General features: G+C 44.2%; 1 protein-coding gene across 16 annotated transcripts in view; it reads left to right on the plus strand.

The window, feature by feature from the left end:
* LOC135224522 (afadin-like) overlaps positions 1-12,500 on the plus strand; it is a 573,724-nt gene that overhangs the window by 474,533 nt on the left and 86,691 nt on the right. Inside the window, exon 1 of one of the 16 annotated variants that reach the window (XM_064263588.1) lies at positions 7,641-11,440. The exons of the other annotated variants lie outside the window; for them this stretch is intronic. Within the exon in view, the coding sequence (XP_064119658.1) occupies positions 8,636-11,440 (2,805 nt within the window). The 5' untranslated portion in view covers positions 7,641-8,635. Of the gene's footprint in view, positions 1-7,640; positions 11,441-12,500 lie in introns of those variants that run through there. 16 annotated transcript variants of the gene reach the window in all.

Consider the following 12,500-nt stretch of genomic DNA (forward strand, 5'->3'; position numbering starts at 1 on the left):
GCAACTCAATTAGCAGAATATTTTTATATGGTTTATGGTGCTCTTATTTTAAGTTTTAATATATTCATTCCATTTTCATTATACATGCATTTGTATTGGCATGATAATGTAATATACCCTTAGCAAAAGTTGTTTGAAGGAATAAAGATTTTCGTGGCTGGCTTCTAGGGATTCAACTTGAGTGCCTCACCCGGAGTCTTGCCACTGAGAAACTTTTCGTTGTTGGTGCCGTGGAAGCAGCGCCGAAGGTGGCAATTTTTCCGATACTCATTCCCATGTGCCGAGAGACAAGACTAAATTTGCATGAGGCTTCATTGGAAGTTCATCTGGCTCTTCGCTTGGTGGTTTGAGACGGACAGTAAAACGTGATGTCTCTCTTTATTGAAGTTTCGTTTTGGACTTCTTTTTTCTTCGTGGGGGTTGCTGCTCATGTTTAGTCTTTGATCCTTTCGAATGAGATGTCTGTTGCGTTTTGATAACGCAATCAAAACCGCCTGATGAGTAACACTTCACGGAAAACGAATCGCAACGATTGGATGTCTGGCATTCCACTGGAAATCTTTTGTTGCCTTGTTGTGGGGTGGGGGGGCGGGCTGCAGAGTGAGTTTTCGCTGACTGATTACAGTGGGTTGTACGCTCCCTGTATACAGTTTTAGCACCTCGCTTTCCTTTGTGCTTTGTTTGCTGTTTGAAATAAACTTTTGGTTATTTCCGCTGGCAATGACATTGGATGGAGGGCAGCCACAGAGACCACATGTACAGTGCAAACGTGAACGTTGATTCACCGTGGTTGTTTTTATAACGTAGTTTTGTTGATTGGAAGAGACCCCTTCAGAAGTACTGCCCCGGCATATTAAAAAAAGAAGTCTTTTGAGATTTATCCTGAGGGAGCGCTCTTCGCTCTTTGTGTCAAATATTATATCACAAGGGTTCTTCAGTCCGCACATTTTCTTTATTTTGATTTAATTTTTTTTCACTTCACCACAAAGTTATTGGGATTATATTCCGCTGATGCATTTGCAGTCCTCATTCCCTGTAAGATTCCCTGTGATTCCGACAGAGAGTCGACCTGACCGACCTCAGGGGAGGTCGGCTGCTCATTCATGCAGTTCTCCTGATAAATAACAGTATTTTGCGCTGGACCTTTTCCAAAACGTTTACGACACACTTCCTGTCCACTAGCGGAATTTTTCATTCCCTCTGCGATAAAACTGGAATGCTCTTCGTGATGAGGTCGTTGATGGAAGCGCTCAAAGTTGTAATGTTACTTGAAAGCGTCATTCGACATTGCTCTGATGCCTGTTGTTACTTGCGTTGTTTTTTCAATTCTCGTTTACTTTCTAACATTATTGCAGTCTGTTTTTGGTATATTGCAGTAAGTTCATTTTTTAGTCTTGTTCTCTTCGATCGTTAGATCGTTTTGAATAATGATGATAATAAAAATGAGATGAAGATCTTTTTGATAATGGACCGTCTGATTGTGCTTTATGGCCGTTCTCATCTGTTTTTCTCATTGTTCGGTGATGCACGAGTGCAGGTGCCCTCTGCTCTCCAGGTATTATTTTCTTCTGGTCTTAGTCGTCGCCTAGAACATGATTGAACTTACTTTCAACGGCAACTTTCTGGTATCTAGTCTTGAGGCAATTTGACCCTTCCAGCGTTGCTGAGGGATATAAATACTACACAGGAGAGCATGCCACATACGCAACTGTGACGTTCAACTGTTTGATCTTTGTCATGTCTCGACTCTTACCCACAACGTTGTTCTTTCATAGCCGCCACTCGTGCACCTCCTCCATTCACTCATTTTACGTTTCTGATATCAATAGTGAATGCAGTTTTCATAACTTGAGAAAATGTTTGCACAACATTCCGGACTGTAATTTGTGGTCTTTTTGTCATCTTGAAAAATATTTGCATTCTTTTTATTTTTGAGAACTGTGCTTGCTCAGTCTAGACACAAGCATAGAAGCTGTCCTTAATTTTTTGTCTATCAAACCATCAATTTCCATTTGAGCTAACCTTTGTTAGAATGGAACTCGTTCATAAGAGTATCGGGATCCCACTATATATTTATTCTGATCAGTTTCAATTCTTGATGGCACATTCTCTCTCTCTCTCTCTCCTCTCTCTCTCTCTCTCTCTCTCTCTCTCTCTCTCCCCTTCCTTTCCTGTTGTTTGATTTGCATAGGTTTGGCTGTATTGTACTACGTTTTGGTATTATGATACATGTCATAAAACGGATTCAATGACCAAAAGTAATATGAGACCTTTTATTAGCTTTTTCATATTGTGTTGAGCACATGTCTATATTAAATTTAAGCACTTGGCAGTTTGGTTGCACAGCCCGATGCCCGAGCTGTGCCTTGGTCAGTTTACGGAGAAAATTTTATAGGAAGTGCTGGTGGTGCAAGAGGAAGAGTGTTGGAGAAGTGCCAACTCTCTCTCTCTCTCTCTCCAGCGGCCTTAATTCCGTTGACCCAGTGGGTCCTTTGCCTGAACACGCATGCCCAGATTAAACCTGACCGTGAATGAATTTTGCCAGGCCTTCCATACTGTGCTCAGTCTTTAGGGAGTTTATGATATCAAGTTGAACTGAATAATCATAAGCCTGAGATGAAAGATTCAAGTAGGTGCGGCGGGTGTGATGGGGTTGGGGGGGAGGGGGGGGGGGGGGGGGGGGGGGGGGGCAAACATGAATCGCTTCTTCTCGTCCGGCTTCTCGGATAACCGCTCTATAGAAGCGGCCTCCGGTCCTATCAGAAGTTTTGATGGGAGATGATGATGGCGTATTATTCCGTATTATGAAACCCTTCTGGATTTTTTCTTTTCTTTTGACGTTCATGGAGAGCATAGGCTTAAGGCCCTTGGCGAGTCTGTGTTGTAGAAATGGGTTTCTCCCCCCGCTTCAGGAGCGATAACTTCGAAGCTTTTTGCGCTCGTTTATCAGTCACTACAAAAATAGTAGTTACTTTGCTTATCGTTCACTTTTTTAATCATGTTTTTATTGAGAGTAATGTTCTTTCCTTGAAGGATATTGTGATGTGAATTCTTGTTATTTCACTCATGGAGCACTGAAATTCTGTACTTATTGCTTGGTTATAGCATTCGCCTGACATGAATTGTTTATTGAATGATAAAGATGTCTTCATTTGAAATGATGAAATATTTGCTACGTGAAAACGTGCATTGATTAATGCGAGGGAAGTGAAAGGCTGCTGCCTGTGCACATGCACTTTGTCTGGCGAAGCCAAATAAAATAGTGGAGTGGAAGTCTTTCTGGTTTGGGGAGGGTTGCCTCCCCTCCCCCCCATACGTCAACACTTCAGCCAAGCCTCGCTGATTGGGTGTGTTTCCGGGGTCATAATGCTCTGCTCCGCTCTGCACTGTTTCGATTCAAAAGTCTTTAAAATTTTATTGCTTGTCAACTTTGACTACGGACGGGAGATGACTTGGACATCTTGTAAGGATGCTGTCAATGGGATGGAAGTGAAGGTTAAAGAATGGCATGAAGAGCATCCCCAGTTGTATGGCTGGATGTGTAGCTATAGTCGCGCCAAAAAAAATTTCGTTTGAGGTAACGCGAGTGCAGCGGTGGGATGCAGTTGTTGTCACGGTCGAGCAGAAAATAGAGTATTCAAGTGACCTTGTGTTTTCTTCTCCAGTTTATAGAACAAAGGGAAGTGAATTTGTACTGGTTTGTTTAAATTTTTGTGTTTCAAGGTGAGAAATTAGGAAAAGAGGAGTATGTAGTGCTTCAACAGCATTTGCGTTACGGAAGATACGCGATGGTCGTCGTGTTTCTTCTATGAGGAAGTCATCCACTGAGCGAATGGTCCAAATATTCTGGGAAACAACAGTAAGAGAGAGTCGTCATCCTTTTGTGCCGACGTAGTACTTCCTTGCAACGTATGCGTGGCTCCAGAGCTGCTTTTGCATCGCTGCCATCTATCTCGAAGCAGGTTAGAGAAAGTTGACTTTCGACGGCCCCAACCGACACTACTGATATCCAGTGAAAGACAGAACTATATAGCTTCTATAATAATACTTATGTTTGCATGATCAAAGTACATATGTATTTATGTATATGATCACTTTCAAATATTCCGGAATTCTCTCTCTCTCTCTCTCTCTCTCAGATTTAAAATACTATTGAAGAGTGTCAGCCTCTTTCTGCGGTTATTGAGAACCGTGAAAGGAGAAAGAAAGAAGCGACGAATGAAAAATCACGGTTGTTCTTCACCGAGCCGTAATCCAATGCACTTTTTATTACACGAATAAGACACTTCTGGCCTTAGGCTGCATTGCAACCTCCGGTTCCCAGGGCTCAGCCCCGGTTTTTTTTTTCTTTTTTTCGGTTTTTGCTCTATATTTCGCAGTAGTAGATCCCATCATGAAACACCGGCGGGCTATTTCTACTACTTCACTATATGACGAGACTTTATTGTATAAAGAAGTGGTTGTTCAGTTGATAATTGCGTCCAAAGCTTTCTTCCCCAAGCGCAGGTTTTGAGACTCGCTGTGCACACATACCAATAGAAATCGTTTTTTTTTTTTCTCAAAACTCGGTTTAAATAGCTAATGGTTTTATCCATGGATTCTAGATTGAAGACATGATTAACTTTTCTATCTTGGATTATTCGCGGTATTACCAAAGACTTCATGGCTTGAAAGTATTCTTTTTGATGATTACTTAGTTTCTCTTTTTCTCTCACAGTCCTTTGCAAATTATATACTACTCGTTCTAAAAATCAAAGAATCAATCCTCCCCTTCCCGCGGAGAATCAGCGTTCCCACAATGACTCAAACGAGAGAGAGAGAGAGAGAGAGAGAGAGAGAGAGAGAGAGAGAGAGAGAGAGAGGGGGGGGGGTTATTTCTTGAAATCCTCCTCGCGGAAATCCGAAACAAATTTTGACAGAGATGAAAGGAGGAAAACGGGGAAAAAGAATAACAGGCGACTCTTCCTCGAGAGCTAAAAATAATAAGCGAGAAAAAGCCTGGCTCGATACCTCAAGGTAAACCTCAGCAGCAGGACACTGAAGAAGAAGAAGAAGAAGAAGAAGAAGAAGAAGAAGAAGAGGAGGAAGAAGTCTGACAACTGACAACCACGTGAAGGTAACTTTACTACATCTTGCTGTGTAGGTATATACGTATGTATGTATGTATGTATGTACCCTTTTCGCTAACAGGCTCCAACAAATAAGATGCTTTTTCAGCCACGGCCCATGGGGGTGCCCCTGTGTTGTCGGCACCTATAGCGGTGCCAGCGCACGATTGTGGCTCACTTCAACCTTAAATAAAATCAAAACGTGTGAGGATAGAGGGCTGCAATGTGGTATGTTTGATGATTAGAGGGAGGATGATGAACATAGCAATTTGCAGCCCTCTCTCCTCAGTAGTTTTGAAGATCTGAGGGCGGACAGGAAAAGTGCGGACGGACACAATTAGCATCACAATAGTTTTCGTTACAAAAAAATCAAAAGACTTGAAAAGACACTAGAAGAGCGAAGATGGATTATAGACAAGCGTCGTCCTTTTGCCGGAGAGAAATTCGGAAGCCGCTTGAAAATGGCTCCATTTCAAGGATGAGGGAAAAACGGGAAACGGGAAACGAGCTGTTCAGGGCGAAAAATCTTTCCTGTTTCTAAACATCGAGCAAACCCATGTTGGAGGCTCCTCTTCGTAGCAGTTGCGAAGAATTGGAGTCGGTTATCATACATTGAACTGCACTGTAATTTAAAATTTTAATTGCAATCACTAACCAGCAGTTGGTTTGTCTCACAGTGAAGTGCTGCTGCCTTTTGTTTTGTAGGTTTTTTATCTGTGCCTATCAGTTTGCTTTTTACCAGGCCATATATAAGTTTGAGAGAGAGAGAGAGAGAGAGAGACTTATTGGGAAAATGTAGCCCTTTTAAAGGCACTTGCTTCAGTGTTACACTGAGAGAGATACCCTTGACCCTTTCAAAACAAAGTCAACGAAAGAAAGAAAGAAAAGGGCGCTTCTTTCATTTGCAGTTGTCAGAATTAGCTTGGATTTGGAAGTGGAGTGAAGTTTAAGCCCTGTTAGTTGGAGAACAAGGACATTTCTTGCTTTCCACAAATATGTTGTTCGTATATTATTATTATTATTATTATTATTATTATTATTATTATTATTATTATTATTATTATGATGATGATGATGATGACTGTGCGAATATACACCATTTTAAAGAATACTCAGTAACTGCATGAGTCTTCAAATGGAGAAACAAATCCACAGTTATGTATGGGTAGTACATAATCTACAAACCAAATTCTACAAAGAGCATGAAAGGGGGATTCCCGAAAGCTCACTGTAGAAGTTTTTGTTGAAATATATATATGCACGCATACATAACTGGAATTGTTTCTCCATATACGATTGTTTTGACTGTACCCACTTCCCAGATACCTAAGTTTTTTATCAGTCCTTATTGCGTTTCGATATCATCAGTAACTTGGACACATTTGTTTCTTTTATGGATTGACTTGCCGTATGGCGTTAGTTAATACCATATCGCCCTGTTTTGATAAACTGCAGTTATGTCATCGTGTTAGTTATTGTGGTCCTAATATTGAAGGGTTTGCTTCATGTTGGTGTGATGACTAGATAAAAATGACAAGCTATTGCGCCTGTCTTATGGCATGAAGTCCTCTGTTAACTCAGTAGTAGAAGCGCTTTTTTTTTTTTTCTCGTATTAAAGGCCAGATGGGGAGGGCTGCGGTGTGTGAGACTGTGAGTGATCGTTTCTTTGGTTGAAATTGAAAGCTTTCCCAGCTCTCTTGTATCGAGATCTGGTAATTCAGCATCCTTTATTTACCTTGTTTGATATTTGGGCTATGGCCACAGTAGACAGTGGCTGTTAGTTATATCGTTATGCTGCGTCTTCAGCTGTGTATATGTTAAGGTGATATTGAAATGTTGATATGTAAATGAAGTCCTGGATAACGACGGCTCTCTCTCTCTCTCTCATCGCACTCTCATCATCTCGTCTCTCTCTCGGTCTCTCTCTCGTCTCACAACTAGACAACCCGTATTCGAAAATGAAGTGATCGGGGAGGGTCGACTGGGCGTGTTCTATGAAATCCATTGTGCCTCTGTTGTCTTGAGCAGTGGATTATGTACCTAGTTGTTAGTCGACTGATATGGGTCGCATTTTGGGCACAGAGAAGATGAGAAGAGAAGTGAGAAAAATACAATCCTAGGTGTTCATTTCACCGTCAGTTTTATTAGAATGAGATTTTCTCAGTCAGTTTTACATAGTTTGTTAATCGTCTTAGTGAGGATTGCCTTAAAGCACGGATGCAGGGAAGGAGTACCAAGATATTTCCAAGTCGATCGCATTAATGATGTGGGTTTCAATTTCAAGGAAGAATGAACAAAGGGGAAGAAAGTTCACAGGGGTTTTTGTTAGCGTTGCAGCCTCAGCTGAACGTAATCAGGAATGAGTAGGTAAAATCAGCGTTAACGGTGCGCTCGTTGTATCGAGAAGGCGCAAAGCGAGCAAGCGAGCGAGCCCATCCTTTCTGGGGCGGCGCTGGAGTCTTCCGAGTGTTGGATTGCTGTGAAAGAACGCCAGGGCCCAGGGGCCCAGGCAGCAGCAGAGCACTCAGCAGAGAGCAGGCAGTCACTAGTTGGCCAAGGGAAGCCGTATTGGAAGGATGTTCTGTGACGCCGTGCCGTCCGCGCTCGCGTAACAATGGATCTTCCTTAGACCAGTGGCCATTCCTCACGCAGACGGATTACAGGATAGTGACGAGCGTTGACGTTTGCGTATCTGTGCTTTCTAAAGTGGAACCTTCGTGACGGACGGCCTTTCGTTCGCTTCAGTACTGAAGAGAAAGGAAGACAGTAATTGAGTCTGGTGCAGTATGCATTGATGGGATTAAAACAATAGTTTAATACGGACTGTTACGTGGGTCCATTACGCATTCGCGCACAGAGGAAAGTGTAAGTTAGGCATATTTCCACTTTCGATTCTGTGAAGGAGGCTTTAGTTTTTTCTCGTGATGGAAAAGGTTATGAAATCGCACTATTGAAATGAATGACGAAAAGCCTCTTTTTCGTGTGAAAAATCAACTAGTGTCAATTATTTCTAAGCCTTGGCATTTGTGAAAAGGTCTCATTCGAAACCGTTCCGTTGACTGGCCAAGAAAAATGCGTGTTTCTGCAGAAAATGACAGAAAGTAACTTAGAAATTTCTTTTGAGTGAAGAAACCAGAGAATGTTTTCTGATGATATATATTCATCTTCTCAGGGGAAAGTGGGGCAAGATAGCAGTGAGTGAGTTCCACTTGAGAAATAAAATACCGTCAAAAGAAAGAGAATGCTTCTTAGTGGATCGCTCTTTGTGGATTCTTAAGAAGAAAGACTGACGCTGTGTGGAAGAGTGAAAATGAAAAAACCTTTGTCAGGGGCGACCATTCCTCGTCATGGTGATCGTGAGAGGAATCGAATCTTAGTGGCAGCAACTGGGTGGTGTTGAAGAGACCGGGATTCAGGGAGATTGTCTGAAGGGAAGGTCTTCGACAGAGGGAAGGGCCTCTCTCCCTCTCTCCCTCCCTCTCCTGTAGCAGCAGAAGCAGCAAATAGTAGAGGTTGATCAAATTATCATGGTGTACCTGGGGGACGGATGGGGCGAAGTGGTGTTGCCTTCCCCAGGGTCAGAGCCCCCGCCACCGTACTCCCCTCCTCGGGTTCCCCCCCACCATCATCACCAACACTTCTTCCCGGAGGCCTTCGCCTCCTCTTCCCCTCCCCCCCATCACCTTCACCACCACCATCCTTCTTCACATGCCTACTGCCAGGGCCACTTCCCTCACTACTACGAGTTCTCGTCCAGTCGGTCATCTCAGCCCTCCAGCCTCAGCCTCGGCCTCTCACACAACACCACCAATGGGAGTCGCCAGCCTCACCCCCCAGACCCCCTCTTGGATACCAAACCCATCAAAGAACCCCCACCGCCTTACCCGCCCACGCCCTTCAAGTCCACCCATCCAGCTTTAAATCATGGCCCTTCGAGTGCTTTCTCGCCCCCTACTAAAAGCATCAAATATTCCTACCCTCCTCCATATACTCCCAGAGACACCATTCAGGGTGAGAAGGAGGAGGAGGAGGAGGAGACGAAGAAGAAGAAGACTTGTATAGCTAATCAAGGGAAAGTTGTGCCTCCTGTGTTGTTGTCGTCGTCGTCGTCGTCGTCTTGCGTGAACGGAACGACGACTACTGCTCCTCATCCTGCTCTCCACCATTCCCTTTCTTCGCACCATTCCTCGAGCTCTGTCGGGAGGAATGCCGCCCTCAGCTCCGCCACAGGACCCCGCGGTCGGCCTCGGAGGTCTCATCAGTATTCGCAAGACAAGACCCGATCACTGGATCATCAGCATCATTCAAATGGAAGACGTGAGCGGGATACTTCGAGGTCAACCTCCGGGTCCCGCGGTCATCGCCAGGTCATTTGTCCTAATGAGAAAGTGGGTGCGGCCAGTGCCGCTCAGTGTGGTTGTGTGGGTGTGGGTGTCAGTGGCCATCCAAAGGGTCCTTTGCTCAAAACGGGGAAGAGTCTGGAGCTGCCGCACGAAAGACTGTCCTCCTACCATCGCCCTTCGACTCAAAAATCTTCTTCGACATCAACGGGACAGAAGAACCAACTGCACCCATACCATAGTTCCCAGGCACATCATGTCGTGCCACCAACTGCCCATATTCACCCCGGGCATTCAAGTCACTGTCACCCTACCAAAGATGTTCATTTACGAGAAACCAAAGAGCCCTTCAAGGGCAACTTTTCTAAGTCAAGTAAATTAGCGTATGTAGGCATCATGCCCTCTAAGCCTCACAGTAGTAGACGTAGTAGGGAGAGGGATTCCAGAGTTTTCACGCATACGAGGGAATACCAGTTTCATACCGAGCGACTGAAAGAGCAGCGAAAGTACTCTCCTGATCCAAGACTAAGTCGATATGATGACAGATGGGCACGCAGAACATCAAAGTTAGAAGCTGCAGCTGCCCAGGCTATGATGCCTGCCCGGGCAGTACCAGCGACAGCAATTGGACAAAGCCCTGGCAGTGTCAGTGTCAGTGTCAACAGGGGCGACATCGGTCGTGAGCCTGAGGTGAGTTGGGGTCGTGGGAGATTAAGATCGTGTCGCTCGTTAGATGAATTGTCAGATTTTCTTGACGATGAAGTGCCAAGATTACCCGTTGTTACCACCAGGAGCCTAGATGATTTAACGGAACCTCTGTACGAGAATTTGGATGTCATCCACGCCCATGCTCGAGACATTCAGAAGGCTCGGATCGCCCATAATACAAGCGTCCCTGACCTTTTAGAACCGCCGCCAAGACCCCCAAGGCAAAGAAACAATTCTTTATCGTCGCTTCTTGATGATTTGGCTCAATGTGGTGCTGCCACGGCCCTCTCTCGTCGTGCTCTCAACACATCTGTCCCCGATGTCCTCGAAAGGGGAGTTGGCATAGGGGGGTTAGGGGGTAAAGGGATGGGTATCTTTCCTTGGAGTTCCCCGACTTCCACCCTCTGTTCTGGTGCTTCCACCTTGCGGTCCAATCCCTCCAACACCTCCACTCTTCGTTCTACTACTCAGGAGGCAGACAATACGAGTGACATTGGCGTCCAGCTTCAGAAAATTAAGGAGGTGGCTAGAGTTCTGGGGGTCAAATACAGAAATGGGGAATTGTCATCCTCTTCCGGTAGTAGCAGCGGGGCACCATCCACTCATACAAGTCCCCGTATGCCCAGCCATGCCCATGGAATGCCAATGCAGGCCCCAGGTGTTCCAGCTCGAGCTCCTGTCATCCACGACGTCCTGCGGGATGCCAGGAAATCGTCTCCCCAACAGCATCCTGATAATGATGTCGCTAGTCAGGAGAGTGGATATAGTTCTATGGATTCTCGCTCTTGCAGACAGTTGCAGCAACAGCAGCAGAACAACTATTTGCAACGTCATCATGTACATACCTCATTTCAGTATCCAGAGACAATTGCGACGATGGATGGAAGCTCAGAACATCAGCGACATCATCCCCAACCATTATCTCTGCTGAACAATAATAATCGACCTTTTCAGTGCACCAAAGGGCCTCCCTCTTTGGATCACTACCAAAGTAAAGATTATGAGAGACTCTCTTATTACAGTCAGCATCAACAGCGATCGGGCCATGCCGATAAACAAGGCCAAAGTCCAGAGTATCGATCAAGAACTATAGCTCCTTTGCAACAAAGCTCTCCCGAACGAAATCATCTTGAGGGCAAAGGGAACAAGTCCCGCCACCCGTACCCAAGTCGGAACACGGGGCCATTGCGACCTCCCTTCCAGCAGGAGAAAAGTGCTCGCCAGGTGGTCTCCTCTTCGCACCAAGTGCCCCAAGAGATAGTTGTTGGGCACCATACACAACAGGTGGGTCTCGTAGTTTTATGGTGGTTTCGCTTATTCCCACCCTTAGGTTAAGGAGATTTTATGTACAAAATATAGTTCTACGCCAATATTTGAACATTTGCTAATTTTTCCGTACGTGGGAAGCCATCTCCTCTCTCTCTCTCTCTCACTCGCTCATCTCTCTCTCTCTCTCTCCTCTCTCTCATCTCGTCTCTCTTATATATATAATATATATATATATATATATTATATTAGTATATATATATCTATATATATATATAGATATTATATTATATATATATATATATATATATATATAATATTTCTATATATATATATTAGAATTTGAGAATTTTTACATTTAGATTGGGTCGAATCGCCGAGAGTGGAAATTATATCGTCGAGGTCCTCCCACTTGTAGAATGGGATGTTAGTGAGCACAAATATTGAAATAGAAATGAGATACATATTTACCTAAAAAGATTGGTTATTCCTTACCAGTTGCCAGATAGCGCTAAAATGCTCCTCGTGTTCAGGTCGCGTAAAAGAGAGATGGCGTGGCATCTTGGCGAGTCATCCGGCAGGATATCCAGGAGTCTGTCTAACTCATATTTAAAAGTTTCAGTAAGTTCATAATTAGATTTCAACCCAATCCATATTTGATTTTCAAAGGGTATGAATGTTGGAGCGTTCAAACCTCCGCTACGGGTGAAATTGAGGAAGAGTTGTCATGATAAAGTAGCTTGAACGTGACTCGTTGCGGCTGTCATGAATTCCAAATAAAAATGAATGGTCATTTATAAAGTGCTAAGAATATTCAACATCATATCTTTCTGCAGCACAGGAAGTTGGGCTGTTCTATTGTGATATGAGCGCTCTTAATATGGCTGATAGAGTTAGTCATTGGCTGTTCTTGAAAATGTTACTAGAGACCCGTTGCCCCGAGCAAGAACCATGGATGGAATTCACGACCTGGATTTGCAGCCATCTCATGGATGGATGGTTGGGTGGTCTGTTCTTCAGGTGTTGCCATGCATGAAAAATGATAAGGGTCCGGTGCTTGATCACTTCATGCCGTCAA

Source organism: Macrobrachium nipponense, chromosome 12 (assembly GCF_015104395.2).
Source record: "Macrobrachium nipponense isolate FS-2020 chromosome 12, ASM1510439v2, whole genome shotgun sequence".
Lineage (NCBI taxonomy): Eukaryota > Metazoa > Arthropoda > Malacostraca > Decapoda > Palaemonidae > Macrobrachium > Macrobrachium nipponense.